The sequence below is a fragment of the Sander vitreus genome, chromosome 8, assembly GCF_031162955.1.
Source record: "Sander vitreus isolate 19-12246 chromosome 8, sanVit1, whole genome shotgun sequence".
Classification (NCBI taxonomy): domain Eukaryota; kingdom Metazoa; phylum Chordata; class Actinopteri; order Perciformes; family Percidae; genus Sander; species Sander vitreus.
The window spans coordinates 10,046,848-10,074,370 of record NC_135862.1 but is presented as its reverse complement, the minus strand read 5'-3'; the positions used below and the strand labels follow the sequence as shown (position 1 = coordinate 10,074,370).

General features: G+C 40.0%; 1 protein-coding gene across 3 annotated transcripts in view; it reads right to left on the bottom strand.

The window, feature by feature from the left end:
• peak1 (pseudopodium-enriched atypical kinase 1) overlaps nt 1–27,523 on the bottom strand; it is a 118,501-nt gene that overhangs the window by 15,642 nt on the left and 75,336 nt on the right. For all 3 annotated transcript variants that reach the window (XM_078256693.1, XM_078256692.1, XM_078256694.1), the window contains 2 exons: nt 9,987–13,483; nt 1,183–1,430 (listed from right to left, as the gene is read on the bottom strand). In XM_078256693.1, the coding sequence (XP_078112819.1) occupies nt 1,183–1,430; nt 9,987–13,360 (3,622 nt within the window). In that variant the 5' untranslated portion in view covers nt 13,361–13,483. The remainder of the gene's footprint in view (nt 1–1,182; nt 1,431–9,986; nt 13,484–27,523) is intronic.

Below are 27,523 nucleotides of genomic sequence, written 5' to 3'. Positions count from 1 at the left end.
CGTGCAGTACATATTCTTGTAATGTGGTTATTAGTGCAGCCCTATTCTAAACTCATCAATCGTATCAAATATGGTTTTCAGAAACACACCAACACCAACAAGAGAAAAGGACCAAGGCAATGAGACAGGGAAGAATACAAAGACCAGGATTTAGATGAAAACAGGAAGGTAATCTTTTCATGTATGCGAGTAAGCGGTCCACTCTGTACACTTCTGCATGCCCAAATGAAAACAAATGGCTCACTGTAAATTACAGCTCCACAAAAAGAGAACTAACCTCAGGGCACAGATTTCTACCTCTAGCTGAAATAACATATTTCAAGTTATTCCAGATTCCAAGCTACATGCTGTGTGTGACAAGATGTGTCGAGATTTAGAGCTCCAGCCAAGGAATACATTATAACTTGTCACATGTGGAGGTGTGCTGATGCTGAAGAAAAGTAAAATCAGCCATTTAGGAGTGAAGTGAACTGCAAATAACGAGGAGGTGACATATTTTGGCAATATTCATCCACTGACTCCAGTTACCCTAACAACAATGCTAAACAGAACTTCTGTATGGAGACATGTGATGCTTTCTCTTTTGTTCAAAAAACAAAATCTGTGTTCAGTTTTATAAAATACAAATCAATACAGAAAAACAGATGCACATTTGACAAATATACCATTTTCTGCCCAAACACTGTGTAGTTTAGCCATGTATAGCTGTTTTTTGTTTTTGCTCTGAGGGATTGTGGTGCAAAATCAGCAGCTACATTTTCTACCCATGTTTCTCTTCACCTTTTTTATGAGTATATCCTGAGCTGCAAGAGAACCTTTTTCACTGTAAATTACAGCAAACAGTGTCTTTTGCAGAAGGAAACAAACACATTTTGAAAGCTGTGCGACATACAACCCAGGTGAAAATCAGTTAACGCATAAAATAGTGAAAGTCATACTGTAGTGTGCTGTCATTTTGTTGTGAGTGGATTAGCAGAAAATCAGTCCAACGCAGAAGGAAATGCTCATTTTTTAACAATAAAAGCTTGCTGACTTTGTGGTATCCCCACTTACCCACACAGCACAGTTAAATACTGTTTTAAGTAAATGCTTTAAGCTTTATATAAGCCATCTACAACACAAATACACACAGACACACACTTGTGAGAAACCAACAGATCATCTTGCATGTGTCGTTCTTACCCAGGTTGCTGTATGTAGCACTGCATTGGCTGGAGGCAGGCGAGTGGGAGTGATGGGAGTGATTCCCGTCCTCCTCTGGCTCTCCGAGGCTGGCGCTGCACTCGCTGGCTGAGGCTACCGTGGCAACCTGGTTGGCATGGCCCTCCTCTCCCTCCCCAAGCACCAGCCCCAGATTCACTTTGGCAGGCAGCAAGGCGGCACGGGGCAGCTCCAGATCCCTGGCATTGCTGGTACTGATTGGTACCTGGCTGCAGATGACAGAGAGAGGCATTGCTTAGTTATGGAAATGTGGAATACTTACTCCATTAACAGTTTGATTAAATGAATAGTTTCCCTTCTCCCTTTGTTTCGTAATCTGTGGTGATATCTTTCCCACTGCTTTGAGGTTTGTTCATTATCGTTCAAGTCAGAAAAGAGCAGGATAATAACAGCGAGCTATACTGCTGAGACAGTAGAGTAGTGTTTGTTGATGATAAACGAGCTGCCATTGATGAGGGCTTTGGTCTGTCATTTTGTTTATGACAGATAACCGTATCTAACATCGCAGGATATGAACAAAACACATGTAACAATGTTTTTATCTGGGTAGTTTTTTTTAATCTCTCAAATCACTGGCTGCATCACTTCATCAGCTCACTTCTTTCAACTCAGCAAATGATGAATCAGAGCTGGCACAGCTGTAAGTGGGGGGCTTTTGAAGCCTTGTGTGTTTTATATGCAACTACACATACGTTGCCTGAGGGAAGGTGTAAGAAAGAGGCAAAGCAGGTCACAATGGTGTGTGATGATATGTTTTGAAGATCCCTCTGTAACAGTGGGTGGCTATGATTTGAGGTGTTTAAAGATGTGAGATGAATTTCATCTGCCACAGCAGATTAACCAAAAGGTGTGACGATAAGGTGGCAGACTTGAACATGATAATTAGCTGTCTTAAAAGAAAAACATCAAATACTTAACATAGCTGTAGGAGTGTATGGAGGCATTCTGAAGCTGAAGGTAGACTAAATAATAAAAAGTTGTAATCTCCTGCTGGGTGCTGAATGACATATTTAAAGTGCAGCAACATTGATGTAGACTGTCATAAAGAAATTGATGTGAGCATTATGGAGTGTAGCATTCGGAAATAAGATGCCTGTCCTATTTATGATTGGTTGCGTTTATGTCTCAGTAGTAATGCTGCTCTTTAGATGACTTCATAGTTGATGAATAAATAATGTTCCCTATTACAACAGGTTGCCATATAATTTATTTGTAGTATATGTACTGACAGTGGTCCAGCTGAGTTGTGGGCACTAGAAATATGGGTCACATCTTAGAGTTACTATGGGTGTGTTGTCACTTAGAGTGTTGAGACTGCACAGTGACTCCTATCACAGTGTGAAAGCCTGGGGGATGCTATGATGAGACTTGTCATAAAGTGTAGCTCGTTGCTGCCAGAGATGCAAGTTGTACAGGCGGTCTGCCACAAAGAGTCCGTGTCTTTGTAAGAAAGAGACATGACCACAATTGCCCATGAGGCCTGTGTGTCAACGGCGTCACGCTATTTCACTGATGTACAGGTGGCGGCAACATGCCAAGCTATGCAGCAATGTGACAGAAAAGGCAGGATAGAGGAGAACTGCTAGCAAGTAAACATTGATGTAAACTAGTTTAAAAAGTATTTAAAAAATGGCTTTGCAAATGTTTTGTGAGGAAGGAAATTAATTTATCTATTACTCGATGTCCCTCCCCTCTTACAATTTCCACTATCAGGGCTTAGCGCCGCCCCGGAGGGTTGTGGTTTAAAGAAAGAAAGATTGGTGCAGCTGCACAAAAACAAAAAGAGCTAGATAAAGAAACATTATGTTGAACAAAGCATTTCCTTTTAAGATCAAGTCACAACCAGATGTTTTTTCAGTCACCTGGGTATCTGTGTCTCGCTGCTCTATCAACCTCAACAGCTAGTGTTTCATCGAGCGCCATCTGGGATCAGTCTGCCCGTCTGATCACAGTAAATAAAATACCCAAAGCGACCCTGGTACCGCCCTCTGATCTGATAACGGTTTTGCCGCGGCCTTTCAATGTGACCCGACTGGGACATTCCAGTCTCAGGCCACCTGGGTTGTGACCACCCAGGTTGGGTGACATTCTAAACTGTATTCTAAACAACTGTGGATTTTAACAGTTTCTGTTGTGGTGGCATATTGTTTACTTTTCTGGCACTCCTATTTTGAGTTCTAATCTTATTTGCCTATTTATCTTTCACAGACGGTTCACAGAGCTGGTTTCATATTAGCCGCAGATGTTGTAATGGGCGGGGCAGGATGGCAGTAATGTTTGTATTGGTCTCTATCAGATGTGTCATTTCCTTTGACTGGACTTGTGATTACACATGTTGCTTAATGACTAGTGATTTATGTGATCTTAGGCAGAAGTCCCTGTCAAGACACAGAACAGCTCAAGAGACGACCTTGTCCAATTGAATGTTTGTGGCCTGTACACTTTTCTTTACAGCGTCTAGTGCACTAGTAAAAACAAAAGAACATTCTTTCATCACCAACAAGCTGGCCAGTTATTCATAAAAAGTATCAAATCTAAACCAGTTCTAAACCAGGGATCTTCAACAGGGGGTCCGGGGCCCCTAGGGGGTCCTCAGAGTCAATGCAGGGGGGCCTCCAAATTATTGCAAAATGTTGCAAAATTAAAAAGTCTTAACATGAATCTAACATTTTATTAGCAAATATAAATCCCCACTGATGATAGGCTTACTGGCCTATAGGTAAGGTAGTCACTTAGATATCCATCCCCAGATACAGTTCATCCTAAGGATTCACTGTGCCACATGTAGGTTTTAACATAAAACATGATTTATAAAATCGTGCCAACAATTATTAGGCTATTTTAATAGCTTAGTATTTTATTCAAAAAAGGTATAAAGGTTTTAGGCTGCCCACACGTTATTGTAGGCCCAGTTTAATATGCAACTTCATTTTATACAACATATGTAGTAGGGGGTCCCTGCTCTGTCTCTCTTTCAGTTAAAGGGTCCTTGGCCTAAAAAACATTGAAGACCCCTGTTCTAATACTTTGTGTGTGCCACCTTGCTTGTAGTCCTAAAATATTAAAGAGACATTTGTCTGAATAATCATTTTAGGTAATTGTTGAAGATGTGTGATGCAGAAAGAACATGCAATTAAATTCACAGCAATATGTATCTCAAACAACGCTAAATGGTAAAACAATCCCATTCTTTGTTCCTAGAAAAGTTATGTATTGTCAACAGAACATACATGACTGTATACCTGTAGATACATTTGGGCCAAGATATTTTTTAGTTTTCACTTGAAGGGTGACTATCATTTTCTAAGTAAACATTTTAAAACTGATACTAACACCAATATAGTTGGAATACACATTTCTGAAGTGAAGTTGAGGTTATTAAAACAATTAATAACATGATCTTGTAGCCCTCCAAATACAATGCTAATCTAAAAACAGTCATTTTGTGCAATTGCTATTACACTGGCATTTTGGAGATAAGGATTTCATATGAAAGCAGTGTTCTTTATAAGAAACACAAGTGCTATTGCAATATTTTGACATGACGTGATAGCAATGGGAGCACTCGAGGAAAACACCCAGCTGCCCATGTGTCTGTCTCTACCCTGGGGCTTTGTGTCTGAGGAAAACACCAGATCTGACATGTTTATGATCCGTCTTTGTAGACCACAAGCCCTCTGTGTCTCTTTTAAAGAGGGTCGATCAATAGCCTCTGAGTTGCCACAATGCATTACTTTAGTCCTTGCCAGCTTGCCAGCAGTAGACAGTTGATATAAAAGGCCCATCACATTGTTGTGAGCCGAACAAAAAACAAAGAGTAAGTAAACTGAAAAGAGGTGTAAAAAATGAGTAAAGTTGCAAACAAAACAGCATACACATATAATCAAATGCAAAAAATTTGGCAAAACTGCTGGTGACCTGACCTCTTTTATTATTCCCTCTACTGTCTATAGGAATAGAGTTCATAACATGGTTCTGGATTTAACTAACTGGATATACTGTACTGTATCGTACACAAGGGCATAACTAATATTAATCCTACTGAAAACCAGACTATTAATGGGTCACATTCAGCTACAAAACTAACCAAACAAGCATTAAATCACAAAAAAAGACAATCTCCAGCACACAATCCTGTATGAATACACACCTTGAGAGGCCCTTGACATAATAAATACCTTTTATGGCTGCTACATGTTTTTACATGAAGCTGCCCCAGTGCAGCTTCATGTCAGTTTCTTAGACTTATGTTGCAACAAATGAACAATCTCTGATCCAGAAACAGAAATCACATAATCTCAAAAAAACTCTCCTCCCCATTAAGTCAATATGACTTCAAATGGCCTGGACACACAGGTAGTTACAGGAAAGAATGACGTAAAGGGTTTCCGTTCTTACCCACTGTATTGGCTCACACAGCTTCCCATCTGGAAACCTTAAATACGAGGCAAAGTTGAATTTACATTCTAGGGAGAGCAGCTAACTAGCTGCGAAGAATCAAAAAGTATTTTCCTGCATTTGTTCTTTCCTCATCTTCCTCTGTTTCTCCCTCTTTGAATGATCTTACCTTCCTAAGGTAATGTGTGTCTGTTAGCGCTGAAGAGCACGCCCACTGTTAAGCAATATAACTGCTTCTAGTCAAAGTAAAAAAATACCTAAGTAGGATTAACCCCTCATCTGCCAATAATAACAAAAAGTCTGTAGAATGACCTGTGTCAGTTCAGTTTTTTTAAGAAGACTATGTAACATAAAAAAGTGCTTTCACTGACTGCAAAATAAATTTAAACCAGATATATTTTGTTTCATATGGAGACAAAATATATTACAATGTTGTCAGTAATAGTGGGTAGTGCAAGCAAGTGGGACTTAAATGTGTTATGGAGACATATTTTAAACAGCAAGGATGAACTAATAAATAGCTCATTTTAGAAACTGCTTTGGTTGCACAAAGTCAAACATAAAAAAACAAACATTTAAAGCTCCAGTACTTGTATACACACAACAAATCTATACAACTTTCCTTAAAACTGAAAAGACCTTGCCATTGATAACAATCAGACAAGCTATTGAAGAACACTTCCTATCCCTTTAATTTCTGCTTCTAAAGCAATGTGAGGCACTTATTCACATTTTATAAATACATTCTTTCTGCAGACTTTATTTTTGTCACATCTTCTTGCACACCACGAAAGGAAGCTTAGGCACCAAAGGAGAGGTTCAGCTATTTTCAGTTTATGGGTCAAATCAAAACTATGTGCCAATACCTAAGATAAATATCAAACAGACAGTGGAGTAACAATGTAACCTACTACCAACACACCAAGTGAATACATGAGTTACTCATTGACAGTGGATACTATAAACAGCAGGGTCACAACAGAATGTTTGTAAGAGACATTAGTATGATTCCACATTGACTTATATGTTTGTTGCTAGACAGTATGTGAATGTGTCTAGTACAATACTGCAAAAACTAATTGTAATATGGGCTTGATCAAGGACTCATGAAAACGTTGTTGGTTGCTTTTTTGGTATCAAAATAAGTGATGTAATGCTTTTATTGAAAACAGCTGTTCCGCATTTTAATGTTGAAGCAAGATCTTCCTATTGCTTTTTGTTTTTTGAAAAATTAGATTAGTTTCGAGGATGCAGTAAAAAGTAAATAAAATAATATAAATAAATAGTAATGCATCATCCTCTGGGGGAAGTGAGAGAGAACAACAACTTTGCTCTGATTGATGACTTGGAGATTTTGGAATCAAACTTTTGGCTAACGTACTAGGTACTCTACCATACAGTATGGCATAATATGCTCAATTTTAGCATGGTATTACCTAGACATCTCAAATGAATAGCAAAACTAGTGCATACTTGAGTCTTGTGGCACGTGTTATAAAGTTAGAGAAGAGATAGAAACTTCTGAAAATGAATAGATGACTAGAGCTGAAACTTTAGGCGAGAAAAAGCAGGGAAGCTAGAAAAGAGACAGAATGGGGACGAGCTCTTGACAGGATGAAGGAGAGAAATATTCAAGAGTTCAAAGTACTCCAGGCTCAAAGGAGAAAAATGTGGCATGGAAGAGGAGCAAAAATTCCATGAAACAGAGACAGTGATGGTAGAAAGCCATGCACCTTGAAAACAACTGGGAAGATATGGATAATATAAGGGTCGCAGGGATACAAAAAGAGGAGAAAAAACAGATACAGTAAAAGTAGAGCAAGGTGAAAATTGATGTGTGACGGATCAGATAAGAAGATGAACAAGAACATCTGAAATTGTACCTGAGCTAAACTGTCGCTATGACGAATGCTAAGTAAACAATTCCACAGTAAAATTTCTACTAATCATGTGGGTGGCTGTCTGATACATTTTGGGAAACACATTGATGCTAAATGACACTCTCCCAATACAACCCCCAAAATACATCGAAGTCCACAGGATGTTTTAAATAGTTTTCTGTGCTTAATAAAAGATACATGACAAAATTAGGGGAATGTGCCTTTTTCACTCAGAAAATAACATGACAGCCCAGGAAGAGGTAGTAAGGAAATACTGTAGAGCAGGGGTCTTCAATGTTTTTTAGACCAAGGCCCCCTTAACTCAAAGAGAGACGAAGCAGGGACCCCCTACTACATATGTTGTATAAAATTAAGTTGCATATTAAACTGGGCCTACAATAACGTGTGGGCAGCCTAAAACCTTTATGCCTTTTTTGCATAAAATACTAAGCTATTAAAATAGCCTAATAATTGTTGGCACGATTTTATAAATCATGTTTTATGTTAAAACCTACATGTGGCACAGTGAATCCTTAGGATGAACTGTATCTGGGGATGGATATCTAAGTGACTACCTTACCTATAGGCCAGTAAGCCTATCATCAGTGGGGATTTATATTTGCTAATAAAATGTTAGATTCATGTCAAGATTTTTTTAATTTTTGAAAAAAACTTGCAAACTTGCAATAATTTGGAGGCCCCCCTGCGCTGACTCTGAGGACCCCCTAGGGGTCCCGGACCCCCTGTTGAAGATCCCTGCTGTAGAGAGTACTCCGCTTTAGTGAAGAGTATTTTCCAACTGTGGAAGCTTTCATATAACAAAATAATCTTTTCTTTGCTTGCTGCCAAGTCAGGACTATTACAAAACATTTACTAATTAGTCAGACACACACTGAAAATACAGGACATGTTTGATTAAATTCAGCATAATTGTAAATTACTAATTCTAACCAACTGATTATGCCAGATACATCAGGATGGGTCAGACAATACATTAATGAATCACCTACCGTAGAACTTGGGATGGAGTTTAGAGTAAGTTTTCCTAAATTTGTAAGTAAAACGACAGATATGTTTTACCATACTAGGCCTAAATAATTATTGATCCAATCATGTCTGAAGTTCAAATGTATTTGCATGCTGTCAGCAAACAGTAAGCTTGTAAATACTGTGCTAAAACAATGATTAACACAAAATGGATTGGTAATGTTTTCAGATTGCATTATCCAACTTGCTGTCTAAGTGATTAGTACTTCACATTATCAGAAGTGCTTTCACTATACAGCTTTTTTGCCATTGCAGCATCCATTTGACTAATTACCATCTTTGAGGATTTCTGGGCACTTAGCTTCATTTCTAAGGCAAAAACAGGTCACATTCAGCAGAAACAAGCTTATAATTTAGAAAAGAAAATACAGTGTATCCGACACATCTGGGTTATCTTTTTCTGACACCATTACTCACTCACACTGCAGAAAACATATCCCAAGAAATTAAACACAAAGGGCAACAGCAATTCCAACACAAATAATGAACTTATGCAAGAATACATTGACTACACTGCCAAGTTGACTGATGATTACTTGGTGTGTCATGTGTGTGTGAGGTTTTGGTGAAAATTGAGGAGCTAAAGGGAATATGCCATCTAAAGCAGTGATAAATATAGTAAAGGTTGATCTGACTGCTGTTGGATGACTTGTAACACACTGAGGTCCCCACTGAAGGGAAAGCCGCTGAGCCCAGAGCCTGCTGTACAGGTATGATGACATTAAAGACAGCCCATGCAGTTAGAGGGGCAAGTGGATGAGCAGACATGCCAAATTATGATCAAACATCTAGAATCTGTGATGAGGGATCTGTATCGCGGGAGAAGCATCCCTGGCACATTGAGGAGCAGCTGGCAAAGATTGAGCATCTTAATTTTAAGCTGGGCGCCATGAATGCTTTGAAGGGAATGCGTGTGGGTAATGGTAATATGGACATTGCATGCAAAATAATTCATTTGATCAGCAAGAGGTGATGTAGGAAGAACATGTGTGGAATTCCACTACAGACCTTAAAGACAAACAGTGTTTAAAAAACTATTTATGTAAAAGCAATATTCATCTTACAGTTGCTGAAAGTATCATCACCTCTTAAAAAATCTCTGCTAAATTGTTTTGTGGTGGAACAACTTCTCAAACTTACTACAGGACTAGGCGTAACTGCATTCTGTCTGAGGGCCATAATCCTACACATTTTATATCTACTCCATGCACATGTGCGTACCTAGCAAATGATGAAATTACAGTTTTGATCTTCACTAACCTCATTTACAAATTACAAAGAGATATATCCACCATAGCCATGCCAATTTGTGGTTTGAGGTTATCAGTCCACTGCAATAGGTGTTTAGTTTAGCAGCTTTACATTTTTATTCCCCCCTCAGTATTATAATACAGTGGAATTAGAATATTACATTTTTATCAATTAAATTAAAACAAATACCTAAAATCCTTGCTGATGAGATCACATCCAGTGGTGTGTGAGGGTGCTGTTTGCCCGGGGCTCAGAGGTCTGGATTCCTTGCTCTCTTCAGGTGTCAGTAGTGCATTTTCTCTGCACTCTTCTACTCGTAGTTCTCCTTCTCCGTCACCAGGGGTGTTTCCACTTTCTGGTTTGTAGGTGAAGATGATGGTTGGCTTCTGGGTCGGATCCTCTGGCTTGGCCTCAGTGAACCAGTGATGCTGTTGGATTGGTGGTGGTGGAAGCACGTGAATAACAGTGCCATCAAGCCCAACCAGCTTGCCTTTGTCCTTCTCTCTCTCCATCCTCTCCCTCTGCTCATCCTCGTCTTTCCGCCGACGGAAAAAGCTCTTAAAGGAGATCCAGCGTTTGGGTTTGGAGCTCTCTGCTGAAATACGCCTCCCCTCTCCACCTGGACTTGCTTCACCTTCACTAGGTCGAACAGGAGAACTGGAGGCAGAGCTCTTGGTCCAGTTGCCAAAATGTCTCTGGAGGATGTTAGAAGCGTGATAAGGGGAAGATGTAGATCTAGGAGGGGGGAAGGGGGCATTGGGCTCTGACCGGGGGCTAGAAAGTGGTACAGCAGCAGAAGCACTCTGGGATTTAGACAAAACTTTGGAGGGCGTGTCCTTCTTGGGTTTGGAAAGACAGCCATCAGTTATGGTAAAGAGAGACTTGGGTCGGGTGAGGGTCTCCTTCATGGCATCAGGTGGGAGGGCATATAGCTCCTCAGAACTGAGGGTATTAGCTTGTGCTGACGGTGACTCTGGAGGAGACTGGGGGGGCTGGATGGAGGCCACAATCTGTAAAAGCACAGCACTGGCCTCCTCCCTAGGGCTTACCACTGTTCCAGAGGACAAAGCTACATCTGTATTATCCTCTTTACTGCAAGTAGCGTCTCCACTTGTCTTGCAAGTGTGTGTAACAGCATTGGTAGTAGGGCTGGTTTTAGGTAGGTTTGCAGTAATGGCAAGAATAGCAGGGGAATTTGTTAATGTAGTGGGAGAGAGGGCCCCAACTGTGGAGCTCCTCACAGTGCTTGTTACAGTGCTAGAGTCTGTAGTGGTTCTAGGTTGTAAATTTTGTGCTTTTGGTACTGCCTCAGGTGGAGATTTGGTCTCTTCAAAAGAGACTCTCTCCGATGTGCCTCTACCAGAGATAGTTTTCTCTGTTGAGGAGGACTGGACACTCTCAGAGGATCCAATCTCCTCATAAGTATGGCTGGCTACCCTACTACCTACCCCTTTTGGCTGTGGCAGTTCACCACTGAGTCCCAAGAAGCTCTTGTACACAGCTAGGTTGTCATATGCACTTGGATTGATAACAATAGGTACCTTAACAGCATTCTTGGAGCTGCGGGCATAGGCTGGTTCATCTCGAATAATAATAGGAAAAGGAGGCATGCCTGCATTATTGAAACTGTTAAACTTGATCTCTGATAAGTTGGAAGATTTCACAGGTACAGTTTGGGAGGAAGACAGCCCAGCAATGGGAGAAGTGGGAGCTGACTTGTGGCTGAAGTGTTGAGTAGGGATAGAGGGGCCAGGATTACTCCCGAACCCTAGATCCACTTTAGGTATCTTTTGGCGAGGACTTGTGCTTGATGTCCACACTTCTTGGTAGCGTATGTTCCCTGATTTCTTTCGGGGTGTACATGACAGTGCGACAGATGTGGGTGACATTGGCGTCACTGGAGAAGGAGAAAGAGGGGAGGTTGGAGACAGGGGCTGACCTAAAGGAGTGCTACAGAACGATGTAGGGCTGGAAGGCATTGACAGGTTTTTGGGTTTTGGGGTAGAGTCTGGAGTCTGCTCATCTTTGTTGGCCATGGATGCTGACACGTCAACTACAGTATAAGGCTTACAGATCAGCGATTTTTCCAAATTCACTACACGGTATGGTTTAGCCTGCTCCTCTGTGGGACTAAAACTAATAGTGACTGGTTGACCTGGAAGGGCCTGGGGCATTGGCATGCCTTCTTTGCCATCCTGGTCTTCTAATCTAATGGCTAGGACAGCCTTGTGTGTTTCAGTCACCTTGAGTGGACTCAGTGCTCTGTGGACGGGCTCCTTTTTGGGGGGAGAAGTGAAGGGGCAAGGTGCCTTAGAAGATGTGGGAGAACGGAAGCCATTTCGAAGAGCACAGGGGGCACTGCTCCCACTGCTGGAAGTTGTTCGAGAATCCTCTGGAAGGGATGACGATGATTCTGGAGAAGTGGTAGACTCTGAATTTGATAGGAAACCACTGCCTTGCATGTCATGGGGCCCATAGGGAAGAAGAGCTCCATTGGAGTCCATAGAGGGGTATCCACTCAAGATCTCATCGTAGCTATCATCATAGTCCACTGCACAAATCCGCTGTAGTGAGCGGTTGCGAAGTGGCACCGTATTCCACTTTTTCCCTGCAGCAAAGGGCACCGGAGACAATGTGGCAGCCCGGAAATTTGAAAATCGCGGTTGGCCTCGCATACGGATCTCCATGGCTAGTAACTCTTCATCACTTTCATCCCAGCTCTCATGTTCATCATCATCCCTTTCAGTATATTCGTCCTCATCCTCCTCATCATCTTCATCGGAAAACTCAGGGTAGCAAAAGCGACCACCCTCTGCGCTAATGACCTCAGAGCTATCACTAAGGGATACTCGTTTTTGAGCAGTCCCACCACCACTATAACTGCTGCTTCCCATGGCTAGACAGCTTGAGGCTGGAAGGCCTCTTTCCAAGGACCGTCTGTATGAACTACTGATTCTTCCCCAAAACAAGTCCTTGGAACTGGAAAGGGGCATGGGGCTAGGGCCAGGGCCTAACCCAGCAATTTCCTTTAGTACATCTGTCAGTCCACTATTGTTGTTATTTGCACTAGGGGTCCTTGGGCTAAGTTGTCCATAACCTTCAATCTCCTCACTGCCATCCTCTCCTTCATTGTTGTTGCTGGGCCCACCAGGCCTCTTACGGTTCAGTCCATTACGATTCCAGACAGTGAAGGCTGATGTTTTGCCCTGTTCTATTACATTTGGCGGTCGTTGCAGGTTACCATCTGAATCCAGTCCTGCAGAGGAGCAGGGCAGCATCATAGTGGGCTTAACAGCAATGGTTGGCTTCTTAGCCACTGGTGGACGAAAGTGTCCTGAGTGGGCAGACCCACTGCCAGCCCTCTGGGAGTTGATGGTAAGGTTAGTGTTGGCTCTGGCTCCAGCAGGGGATGGATAGTGTTGCTGAATTGTTGGAGGCCTCTGCTCAGGAGGAGGCTTCCCTCCACTACTCTGAGCCAGACAGTGCAGACTCTTAGGTTTAAAGCAGTTCTTGCACTCGCCTGGTTTCCAAACGTGCTCGGTGAAGGTGCTGCAGGCGGACATGGCAGCTGGTCCAGTGAGACAGCCTGATGGGTCAGTGGACAGGAAACCCCTCCATGAAGCTACGGGCTACAGGAACTAACTGTAGGAACACTATTCAAGCCTCAAATGTGGGGGATACTGGACCTGAAAAAGAGAACAGAAAAGAAAGGTATAAATTAAAACAATCTTTCAAAATTTGAATTGTTAATTTAAAACATTAAATTGATTTATTTGCCACAAATAAAATTAAGTAAAGAGGATACATTGGGGCAGAAAGAGGGAAACAGAAAAATAAGCTGTGAAAGATGGATTAGGAATGCAGTGCTACATTGTCTCCTTTAGGTGGCAATCTTTCTCTACTTAGCAGCCAATGTATCCTATGGAGGAGTCATCTGTCTCCTAACCCTCAACTGGTCCCTAAAGACTTGAAAAGCAGAGGGGCAGAAGTGAAGAGAATTAAGAGAGCCTATTTCTGAATTGCTGTGCGGTGTTGTTGATGGCTGTTTCAACCAGGCTTAGGTGAGATAAAGGTACTGATACTACTCATTGAATCAAAACCTCAATGTCCTAAATCCTATAAACTACTGTTGATCGGTTACATGGAAAATGAAAAGCGCTTCAGCTGAGTTCAGATGCACTGAAGTCTGACAAATGGGATGAGAAAGAGGTTTTCAGTTTGAAAGTAGAACAACAGTAACTTTTTTGTTTTGTATATCTCTGTTTTCCAACAAACTAGACTTGAAATTTAACATGTGGAAGAAGTGTTTGTGAGTGCTTCCATACACTGGGTGAACAATGTAGGCAAAGTAGCTCTTCCTTCCTATAGTGTACATTCACCAGCACAATTCAGCAAGACAATCATCCTAAGTACAGTATACTTTATAGGCAAAGCAGGCCAGACAGTGGATTGTGCTTAACCGTAAGTCACCTGACTTTTCACTTGTTAAAGACCAGATTGAAGGAAAAAAAGCCCCCGAAACAAGGACTTCAGGTAGTGACTGCAATTCATTTGCAACCAAATATGATGAGTTTAGTTTGTCCAATACAATTTGGTCCACTAAAAGTGGGGAGCCATGTTTATTCTGTAAATGGCCACAATTTCTACACTTGGATGTGAATGTAGATAACCTCAAATCTAAAAGTTGGTAATTCTTTAAATTTTGAATCTAAAGTGCATTAGTACATTGCCCACAAACAACATCCAAACAAAAATGTCACTTTCCTTCTACTGCATTACATAGAAGCAATAAACTGTCAGCAATCAAAATTCAGTCATATTCAGAGATAAAAAAAAAAAAATAGTTTTAAAGGGCAACTTCATCATTAATTTGTTGTTTCTTTTTTTTATAGGTTTAATAGGTTTGAAAAGTCACACTATTTAGTCTTTGTAAGTTTAAAAAGACTGACATTTTAAAACTTGGGCACAAGCATGGTCTCAGGTTATTTGTACCAGCATGTTCATGTCAGACACATCCTGTTTTTTTGGCCCACCGGGTCACACTTTGTTGCATCAGGAAACCATATCCTTTTGTTTTTTAATTACACAGTGAAAAGTACCATATTTTAAATCAGGCCAGAACAATGTGTGGCATTTTATGTGTAGCATTTTATAATGACTTACAATGTCAAGTATCATAACACTTCTTACTGTAATTGTTGGTCACTTAACGGACATTTTATTTGCAAGGATCATAGTGTGTTATAATTCTCATAGTTGTAAGTAATACATTATAATCACTGTTATAATACATTATAATGTAATTATAAGTTACTCTAAGTGGTCATTGGGTGTTTAAGTGAAGTAATGAAATTACCAGCTGGATATAAGTACATAACACTGAAAACCTTGAGAGTAGAAAGGAAGAAAGTGAGATTGAAATTAATGGTACACCGAAAAAAAAAAAAGCAATTTAACTTTACAGTATATAGGAGGAAAATACATATTAAGTTCTGTTGATATTACACCCCAAACCAAATAGGCTTCTAGATTTTGTAAATGCAAGGTTTAAAGATTTAGGATTTTCATGTAGTGGTTAATTGTTCACCACGAGATGATTGTACCAACCAAAAGATGTAAAAAAAACAAAAAAAACAAAAACAAAAAAAACACAGAGCTCATTTTTAAGGAAAGTAACAGGCAGTATACAGTATTACAGGCCTGCATCTGCTCTTGACTATGCTGCTGGCTGTAATCAGAAATCTACTTTTTCTCTTTCCCTTAGCCAGCAAAAGCTGATTAACTGATATTTGCTAAAGCAATATATCTAGTTACTGGGGTGAGATAGCTCATTCAGCTCTGTTTGACATGTAAAGGCTGCCAAAGGATTATTATAAAGTAGATAACCCATACACATACTGTAGTGTGAGATATCTTAGACAGAGGACCTTCAAGATATTGTTTGACTTTGGATAATGACAATTCAATACAACCAAATAACCGCCACACAAACATTGCACAATGACTTCCTGAAGAGTGCAACAAACAATAATTGAATTATGGGTTTAATATGCAAATACACACTGACCCTCCATCTCTTCACTTCCACTAAGCAACAGAATGTGTGATTGAGATTTGGTCCCTGTATGGGTGACCCAAACCTTCATTTCATTAAATATTAAAGATAGGAGTTTTGATTCATTGTAGGGCTGATATCGACAGGGGCGGGTGAACTAGTCTTCTCATCCATCTAACAAGGTCATAGGTGTCAGATCCTGTACGGAAGGATGTTACCATGACAACACCCTGGACCTGCCCAGGGCCCGACACAATGAAGCAGGAACTCTTGAATCAAACTTTGCTGACCGAGCTGTGATGGGTGGGGGGGGGGATATTTATCCTGTTACACCGCACAGGACGCATCCTCACAGGAAACAGTCTGCAATTCAAACAATATTATTCAAAACCTGCCGGTGACACGTAAGCACTGAATATTTCTGTGGCAGACTTTCAAAACTTCATGGACAAGCAAAAGTACAGCTCAATACGTCTTCCTCTATAAATGTTGCTCCCTGGACGGAACAAAAGATGTATTTTGTTAACTCCAGGCCTCTGTCCTCCTTGAAACACAACATGACAAATTTAAGACTTTGTTTTGCACAGCTGTAATGCAGCTGTTTCACGAGGATTTTTCACGGGAAAAAACAAGTAGAGCAGAGGAAAGCATTGAGGAAGTGGTATTAACATAGATATTTTGCACATTGAAAAAAAGCTGAATAGCTTTTATGAGATCTACACCAGACAGACTTTCTTTGTAACTACATGATTTCTTGCCTGACAGACAGCGGAGAGGATGGTGGAGGGAACAGTTTTCTTTTGAAATCAAGATAAAGCCTTCTTGTGTTTACTTTCTTCAAAGCAGCTAGATGGAATTATGAAAATCAACTCCCAGGCTGCATTCTAATAAGATAATTCAGTTTTCATGCCTTTGTGTTTCTGATCACGCTTCTAAGAATCAACAAAAATCCAATATATGTCACATGCACTTTTCCACCAACACAAACCCCCAGTGGTGAATGTGACAGCATACTTTACTTTTCCCTTAGCCACCATTAAAATTCCGTTGTTGATTTCATTTTTTTCCTTCCCTTCACAGTGGAGGCAGATATGACACTCCCTCGACCAGCCAGCAAAATGTACTTCTATTTTGGTTTCTCATTAAGCTGAAAGCCAAATAGTAGTGCCATGTTGTTACTGACAAGACCTCACAGCATTTAATCTGGAATGACAGTTCAACAATCCCATCTGCCCAAAAATCCTTTCCTAAATCATGCAGTACGGTATTCTTAGTGCTGGGCACAGTGCTGGGCACATCATTAAAATATGATAACTCCAGACACCATACAGAAAGAGTGGCGAAACCTCTCTGAAACAAGCAATCCCTCTTGCTTATGTAATTGTCTTTCTTTGAACTTGAAAATTATTCTATCTGGGGTTATACTCATTGAAATATAAGTGTCCCTACTCATGGCCATCAGCCAAATAATGGACTGCTATTTTGTGTGTTTCTTTATTAATAATAATAATAATAATATTGACAGTGTGTTATTGATCCAGTCTTTGCATGTGTCCACAGTATGACTCTGCAACATATTTGATTTGAGAGATATGAAGCAGCACTAAGACGCAGGCGATTATTGGAAAACAGGGTGCAGTTGTACACATTTTTTCTCTTCCTTCAGATTTCTGCCTGTTCAATTTAATGAAGAGTTACAGCTCACCACTTGTAATACTAGACACAAACATTGATTTAATATTGCATATTATTTCTTGAAATACAAAAAACCCCACCAGGCTATAATTTGTCTACATTGGTGAAACATTCTTTTTGATAGCTACTTAATTATTCTCCTCAGTCGTGTTTTTGTTTATCACTGACTTGATTGTCATGCATATTTGATGAGGCCAAGGCATTAGTGTTGATAATTTAAATGGATCCCTTATGTCTAAGGACTGATGACTGTCTTGAGATAAAGGGACGCCTGCTCTTCATCAAAGATATAATTGTATTATGGACAATGAGATTTATTTGTGCTCAGAAGATGAAAAGCACACAGTCAGTGTAAGCAGAGACATCTATATCCTAAACAAATGTGCAATATAAGATTCCCATACACTGTATATGCTTGTAGCAATGAGTTGTGGAACAATTTGTTTTTAGTTGCACATTCGTGTGGCATGATTGTTGTTAACAGGCCATTTAATTAATTTAAGTAATAATGATGGAAAATCTGGTTAATGTGATTCAGAAATGTCTAGGAAGGATGTAGAACTTCAAGTTCATCGTCATTATTTGTTTAATACAACCCGAATATTTAACTGGGGAATTTAAACTGGCAGCTTCAAATTAGAGTGTGGAGCTGAGAAACCAGTCGCAGGTGGATCAACAGTGTGTGTGTGTGTGTGTGTGTGTGTGTGTGTGTGTGTGTGTGTGTGTGAACAAGTCAATCATAAAAAGAGCTAAATCCTTGTTTATTTGTTCACTCTGCATAATGCTGCATCCCCTGGCGCTACAGTTATTTAGTTTAGAAAATGGTCAATTACATGTGTAAGGATACTGTTCTCTTTTTTGCAGATTTCACTGTCTGAAACCATCTGGCACCACACATTATAATGTAGCCTCCATTCATATGATTGTCTGCGAGTTCCAATGAAGATCTGAGACACCCAGGTGACCAACTTTAGGTTTTGATACGTGTACATGGAGAACTCATTTTTGGATAATTCTGGAAAAGAATTATTAAAGATATTAAGTTAAGAGTTGCCAAAGAAATACAATTGTAACAGTGGAATCCAAATGTGTTATTTATTGACTACAGCTTACTTATTACCATTTCTTACAAATGCCTCCTGAGACAAAATGTTCTTATGGATGAAAAACATGCCAAAAGACTACAAAAGAATGTGAAGCTTGTTCACTTATTTTATTAACATACTGTCAACAATCTATTTTGGTCTGTGCTACATATTATGTTGGAGAATGAAGCATGAGTGTTTTTTCCCCCCACGTATCAAATTCTTACTCACTAAATCTGAATCTTAAGATCTAAATCTAGACCTCACTTAACAGATGAAATAAATAGCTGAGAAGAACTTACATCACACACTACCCAAAGCTTAGAGCGGAGGAATTGGTCGGGAGACGTTGGGGGGACTTGGGGCGTCTATTGCCAGTGGTGACAACTAAATGTGTTCAATTTGAGGAGGACAACATCCTGAAAAGCGTTCTAAATCTGAATTCCTCTGCACAGCAGTATAATGCCGTCAGGTGCTGGTCATAGCAATGGATACAGTAAGAACAAACGTGGTTGTTTTGTAATTTGGTGTGCAGCAAGCCTCTTTTTTTGCATCTACATCTAGTCCTTACATTTAGCTGCTATGTGCCATGTCTTTGCTTTGAAAGGGATCTCATTCCCTCTGGTGTGTCAACAGGTTACCTGCAGCATGAGTGAGAGGAGCAATAATTAGGTTTTAACATTCAGCACACATGCAGCTCTAAATACAAGCACTACACAGGGAATTAAGTGCTTGTGTCTACGTGTGTGTGTGTGTGTGTGTGTGTGTGTGTGTGTGTGTGTGTGTGTTAGAGCTGTCAATCTTCCTCTATAATACTAGTCGAATTCCATTTGATATTTTTTAAATATTCAAATAATATATATTTGAATATGCTCAATTGCAGCCTGTTAAATAATATGTACTACACTACTCAGGCTCATGCATTGTCAATGCCACTATAAGCATGTGGTTGTTGTTACACGTTATGTCCCCTAGAGGGACTTCTAACATTAGCCTGGCCTTTAGGTGACCTGCACGCAACTTTGTTTACATTCATTTTCCACCACGAGCACACAGCAACAAACACAAATCAACAGAGACCTCTGTAATGAAACGTTATCTAACAAGTGTAGTGAAGCGGCTCTGTTGTAAAGGCTAACGTTGCTCAGTTAGCACAATGATATCATCTTAGGAAGCACAGCCAAAACGATTTGTCATAAACTAGGTAAGTAACAAACGATGCTAAAATGCATTAATAACCAAGCCAAACGGTGCTGTCACTACTATTTTAGTGATTTATAAGCAACCTGTTTCCAGCAGATTGTCACGTTACTGAGAATACAGCTGTAAGAATGTAATATATGACGTGGAAGCTAACTGACAGCTGTAGGGCAGTTAACATCAACTATAGCTTTCTCCATGAAGCTCCCAGCTAAGCTAACGTTACTATACCTCACGACGCAGTTAGGAAACCAGAACGAGCTAACTATTGATAACATAAGCATTTTGGCTCGGTGGATGTCGATTTTAAAGTCATGTTAAAACTATTTCCCGTCCTTACGATTTCCAGCCACAGCCTGTCACTCCCCCGTGTACTAACGTTACTCGGTATGTAACGTTAGCTTAGACCTCACAATGCCTTGTGTTTCTCACTCCCGCTAAGTTATTGTTCATACGACATGACATGAATCACACATTCGGGTAGGCCAAGGCGAGAAGAGGAAGATTAGCTAACATTTATTGTAACGTATATTTATAAAAAGTCACATTCAAATAGTAATTTCAGCATTCGAATAGTATTGATTTTTTTACTATTTGAATTATATTCAAATTTCGGTATTCGTCCAACAGCCCTAGTGTGTGTGTGTGTGTGTATCGACTTTCTAGTTGTTGAGCTTTTTCCATTTAGAAGCATTTCAATGAACTACATTTGGAGAATAACAATGCACGCCTGTGTGTATTTAATCTGACTAGGACTAAACAAGCTCAGATAAACTGTGTGTAACTGCTGACGGAAAGTACACATTGACATGCACAAAAACATTTCTTTCTGGAGCAAGTAGCTGTAAAAAGTAAAAGGTCAGGTTACAGATGCCTCATTGCAGATGCTGCACTCATTATCCCTGTTGTTAACCTCAGCTGCTCCCAAGTCTGTCCTCCTGTCTCTTTCTCTCCTCTCATGCTCAACAGTTTCTCTCTGTTTACTAAGGCTCTTCCTTCTCATCCTTTTCTTCCTACTCTATTCTCCCTCATTCAGAGTTTTTCTTTGTTGATCGTTTCCCCTTCTAGCTCAAAATTTCCCACTCTCTTCTCTCTCCATCTCATTGTCCCTACCCACTCACGTTTTATTCAGGCGGTTTCTCTTCGGGCCTTTACTCCCTTTTGCTCTCTCTCCTCCGAGATATGTAACTCGGCATTCCCTTTTGTCCGTCTTTGCCTCAAAAAGTACTTCAACAAATGATCAAAAATCATCAGGACATTATTTGTCTTTCTCTATAAGAATCTAGGCAATGTAGTCTTGCTGTTTTTAAAGACCAAGACTTTAAAAACAAACTAAAATAACATAAAATACAAATACTGTAAATCATTTATTTGTCCACATATTCACTCAGCAAGTGCTGTTGCTGTTTGTCTGTGGTTACATAACAGTTTGATCCTCAGCTGCTCCTGTTCACATGTCAAAGTGTGTGTGTGTGTGTGTGTGTGTGTGCGTGTGTGTGTGTGTGCGTGTGTGCGTGTGTGTGAATGACTGGCATAGTGCTTTGGATAAAAGTGCGACATAAATGCGGTCGAGTCCATGGATGTAATTATGGCTGCAACTGATAATTATTTCCATTATCGATTCATCTGCTGATTTGTTCTTGTACTTGCATTGTAACAATTTAGCCTACTTCATATGTAACAACTTTAAGTGGTTATTTAATTGTTTTGTCCGCCAAACAAAGTTTTTTTCATCAGTGTTTTTAGTGTAAGTGAGCGCTCCCATCTGTGCTGTCAGAGATTCTGATTTGTGGGTAGGTCAAAGGAAGGTATAAAGACTCTCACAGCTGTATGAAGGCAACGCACGCACACATGCATACACACACACACACACACACACACACACACACACACACACACACACACACACACACACACACAGCCTACATGCATGACTCAATCCCATATTCCCTATGAAATGCTGAAAGTCCAGTGGTGTCAAATGTGGCTTTCTCTCAATGACAAAAACAAAACAAACAGTCACACAGATGTCAAACATCACACAAACCAGCAACAGTCACATATGATGGCCAGTTCCAGAGCTAGTCACTGTTGATTTTTCTGTACTTGCTGACCCTGAGTTAGCTGTTCAGATGAGATGCAGCGTTGGCCCTCGATCTATGACCATCTGCTCCTGATTTGACAGCAGCAAACGCTGTCTGGTTTAGTGCCAGGTGAGATATAACACAACACCTGCTGCTAGGCCTGGAACAATTCCAAATTTTGCTGTACAATTAATTGTCTCAGAAATAATTGTGATTAACATTAAAATGGTCTCTTTCAGTCAAATTTAAAAAAACATTTAAAAAAAAAAAATTGATATTACTTTTCCAAACAAAATAAAGCTTTGAATGAATTCCAGGATACATCTGTTGGTTATATCACTGTTATGTGACCCAGATAATGTAATAACACAGGTACACAGCCTATGAAGTAAACCACGCCTCTTTATTATCATAAAAACATTGTATTGGTTTCTTAGATGAACCTAAAATTGACAATAGTACAGTATTATATAGTTTTCCAGACCTTAGCTAATATTAGCAATTAATTGCGGTTAAACAAAGAAACCGCAATAAGGTAAAAAAAAATATTGTATTAAATAAAAAATAGTTGTTACAGGCCTACCTGCCACTACCATCAATAAACAAGACCCAGACTTGTACTAGTATAAGAATAACTTCTGAGGAACGAGTGATGGGATAGAACTTTATTTACTGAAAGCTGTACCCTGCCGAGACTTATGCATAAAACATTTCCCTCTGTGGGTGACTAAAATGAAGAACTAGTTTCAGAAATCAATTTAGCATGCAGTGAATTGACTCTGATCTTAGCAGTAAGGTGAATGCAATCACTGTGCAATAGAAGAACAGATGAGAAAGACAACGTCTGAGTGGATTACCTCTTCTTCATTCAACCCCTGACAGTCACACAGCAAAGAAAAATAGGAGGGCAAATTGTCAAGAATCTATTTTCCAATATGGTCTTTTTTCACTGCACGCAACCCAATTTAACTCAGCAGACAAAACATAGGACTTTAACATCCTCTTTTAAAAGCTTAGTTTCCCCTTGAATACATAATTACCTAAATCCTTCTCAAACAAAGAAAAGACAACACCAAGTGTCTGTGCGTTAATTGCAAGTGTTAAATATAACTGTTACACAAAGAGAAATATTTGAATATCAAAAGCCTATTATTTTTTTTAACTCACACACCTACAGTATACCATCCTTTCATCTTTTCCAATCATCGTATACACCTGAGGCCTCCCCCACCCCCAATCAGTTATTGCTCAGTGAACTGACATGCCACAGAACTACTCACTCTGAGGGAAATAAAGCATTTGGGACTTGTTGGAGACAGACTGTGTGATGATGTCACTGTGCATTTGCAACTAGTGCATTTCAGCCTGAGAAGAGTACCACCACCCCAACCTCATCTCTACCCCTGTTTCCACCTGGTTAGATTCTAGGTAGAATCTAAGTGTGTGCCAGTGTGTGTTTGAGTGATGTGACTGCAGGAGACAGGGTGTGAGGGATGCACTGTATGCAAACAGTGTCTAAATGTGAGCTTGTAAGTAGGCAAGACAATAAGAGGAATAACTTAAACAGAAATGTAACATCCTTTTTTAGCTGGAAAATGCCCACTTCACAAATTCAAAAGATGCATTCAAACCCGTAGTACCCAGTAGTAGTGATTCTGCTAATGCTACCAATTTTAGTCACATGCTCTCAAGTCCTCAATGTCTTTGCAAATTACAACTCTAAACTTCACACTGCTGACAAGTGACTTTTGCATTTAGGGGTAGGGGGTGAACATGACATCACCTTGTAATTCGGGGGGTGTGGAGTACCGAGCAACATCATAGATTTCACTATTTATTCTTTGGTCTACAGAGAGGAAAATACTTAAAGGGCAGAAATACTATTTTCTCTGGAAAAAGGCAAATAAGTGCTGTTGCATTTACTAGACTGGCACCAGGAACAATTGATGTTATATGTAACTGTACATAATTAAACTAACTCAAAAATGTGGAAGTTACTTTTGTAGTGTAGATAATCTCTAAAAGGTGCACTTCATCCGTATACAAAGCATGTAAACTTCTGGTGACATTTAAAGGACAACATTAGCACAGAGAACAAGCTATTCAGCATGATATGAGGCGCTGAGACATACAGTGCCAGTGAATACATACTGGATAAATAGACGACAAAAAAAATAAATAGTGACCACAGAAAAGAATAAGAGATTGAGTTGTAAAGAAGTGAAGCATCAAAGCTGCAGAGAGAATGCAAAAAAAATCTACAATGTTCACTTCTCCACAGAGAGGCAATGTTCTTCCCCAGAGAAAAGTCAGAATGCTGAGGAGAGAAGCTCATTTCTCACCCAGAGCACGTTCATAGAGAGGGAGTAGGAGCTCGCTGAGCCTCGTACATAATAGTGGAATAACTGGGGCTGAAAGCCGAAGCCATGAGGAGATGGGATATGGGACTTTCTGCTGCTTTATGGCAGAGGGCTTGAATGATAAGACAGCCGTGGCAGTGGTATAGACAAGAGCAGGGTAGATATGAAAAAGGAGGGGGATTGCAGAGAGAGAGGCTAGGCAGTGGGAGAAAACTCTTGTTCGTTGAGGCAACAGTAAGCCAGTGTTTGTCACCACCAAGATCTTTAAAGAAGAGCGTACCCTCATTTATTCCTATAGTGTCATATAAAAGGCTTTTTAGATGTTTTTTTTTAGGATAGAAGCAAAATGGGCCAAGAAGCACACATACTGCATTCCTCAGTGTAAGTGTCGTAGCACTTTTTCTCAACCAGATGGTGTTTGAGTGAGTTATAAGAAATTAGAAATATACAATAACACCTCCAGTTATGATTTATGATAAAAAAATAAAATTTAAAAAAATGTAAATGCGCCAGGAGATTGTAATGTACTGTTTACATTTTGTTGTTTTTTCAAACTATGTAATAGAAAAAACTATTTCTAAATTACTGGAAACCTACCTTTGGCATTTGTGGTCAACCATTTCTTACTTATTATCTGACATATACACCAATCCCAAGAAAGTTTTATTTACTGTATATCAATGGACCTCTTACCCATTCTGTCTATCTATAAATCATTTCACCTGGTCATTACAGGCAATCTTTTAAAACATGTAGTACAACCATAGGCTCAGGCTGTGAGCAGCAGTTCAGCACTTTGGTAAAGGGCACTCTGACAGCAGTAAATAAGGTGCAGGCTCCACCTATTGCCTCCTTTTCTTCCATCCCAAGATTTAAAGTGATGACCCCACCAGCTATTCAAGCATTGTCACCTCAAAGTATAGTTAGCGGTACCATTGACAAATCTCTTCCATTTAGTCAAGGGTGCTGTTGGTGCTTAACAATTCAATTTTACTATAAATTGTCTTTGTTTGAAAAAATCTGAATGCAGTACAGGACAAGTAATGTGGAATGACAATATCTATAACCCGGTTTATACTTGGTTTAAAAATGTGTCTTGGGTGATCGGCTCACAAGTGGACGCCGCTAAACTAAAGTGTAAACGACCACCAAGACGCATTGTGATCCGATCACTTAAACCACTTGCCGAGGTGGTCAGGGATGCATTTGACCACAGATCTTTTGTAGTGTAAACACTAATGCGTCCCCAACAAGGACGTTACAGGAAAATACGTCATCAATGCAGGACATGGTGGGTTTTTTTGGTGACAGTGCGCCAACGCTCTATAACGTGCCCAATTTATGAGATGGATGAAGTGTTGGGTGACAGTCCATCGTTTTGCCCTATGGAAGGAGATGCGTTGGAGTCTCTTGACAGTGATAACTCCAGCGTTACCGACACAACTGCTAGCGTGACTGCCGAGAGAGTTGACATACAGTAATAATTGTGTGTGGGGCCCATTGATCTTCCAGCGGAAGTGACCCAGGCAGTAATGAAATATGAACACAAGCGGTCAACTGGCGACGCATTATAGACACAGGTGTGAACGGCGATGTGTCAACTTGTGTTCGGCTCACCAAAACATATTTTAAAACCAAGTATTAACAGGGCCTATGTGACAATGACAGGCTCGGAAAAATCATCCTGAGCCATTTCTGCATGTGCCAACCGACTTTCAATTTCAGGAGGAAATCGACTCCAAGTAGCAGCTGACTTCTTCCACATTGCCTTATTCCCAATTTCTACCACATTTCATTTTCTGTCCACTGAGAGATTCTGCCAAAGTGAATTCACTGTATGTCACTCCAGTTTCAAGCCGCTTTTCTGCAAGTATGACTCTCATTAGCTCATTAGCTGCTCAATTAAACTTGGATTGAGAAAACATTCTCTTTAAAAGAAAGTGAAGACCTTGTCTTTATTGAGACAGACCAACAAATGAGAGGGACATAGAAATGCATGTGAGCCCTGTAAATAAAACAAAGTACTACACTAGTCCCTAACATGAAGACAAGTGAAATGGGCTGATCCTATAAAGATCCCCGGTCGAAGCTTGAATAGGCAACAGGCAAGATTGAGATATTCTGTTTTAGCTCTCTTTTAACTGTTGAAAATCAGTGATAAAGCCCACTATAAAGTGAACCTCTTTTGAGTCTTATAGCTGAAATAAACACTTTGTCACGTCTACAAAAAATCTGCATCTTTGTTCATAGCAAATGGAGGAGCTCCAGGGTGAACAATCCTTTACAATCACCAATGATTTTCATTGGGGATTGTTTTTCTCTTGATGAGAGAGAGATGCCCATGTTCACAAGTATTGCTTGAACCAAGGCTGGTGGAATGAAAGGTGTTTGGTGAATCCCATTAAAAAACATACATTCCATAGAACAGATGAATGGCCAACCATTATAAGCAGCCAGTGTGTAATTAAGATGTATTTGCTGAAGTGATTCATGTGTCTTAAGTTAAGTGACATAAAATGCAAATGCAAAAAAGAGAGAGAAAAAAATAATCTGGAGGAAAACATGCACAACTCAGACTGAGCTAAGAAAAACAAAGCTCCAACTACAGGCTTCACTATGAGAGTTATGTACCAACAAATGGGAAGCAGTGAGAGACATGGTATGTAATCTACAGAATTTCCCCTGAGAGTGACTTTCACAATCCAAACAAGTCAGTGAGCTGACAACACACAGACCACCAAGGAAGCTAGACAAGAGAAAGGAGGTGAGAGGAGGCAGAGGACTCAGTTTATCCACATCATTTCAACTCTGTCACAGCCAGTTATGAATACTAGTATGAAAGTCAATGTCTTATAAGCTAATTTTGGACTTTCTGTAATGTACTCTCGCATATTACAGTATAGGACTGCTGATAAATAGTTTTCATTGTGGATTGGCCTTTACAGTGTTCATGCTGCATCAAGGGCTCATCCATATTAATGAAACACAAGATGGACTGAGTATAATGGACTGAATCCAGTGTGATGTACTAAGTGGTTAGACGGCTGACTGTGCGTGTGTGTGTGTGTCTGCGTGTGTATGAATGAAGGGTTGAGGGGTTGGGTTTGCTTTAGTGTGTGTGTTTTTTTTTATGTGTCTTGCTATTTTGTGTGTGTGCTCACTAGACAAACAGTATGTAACTAGCATGGATTACATTATCAAGATGAACTACTGTAAAGTAATAAAACTTGTTCTTGTCATTTCTGTA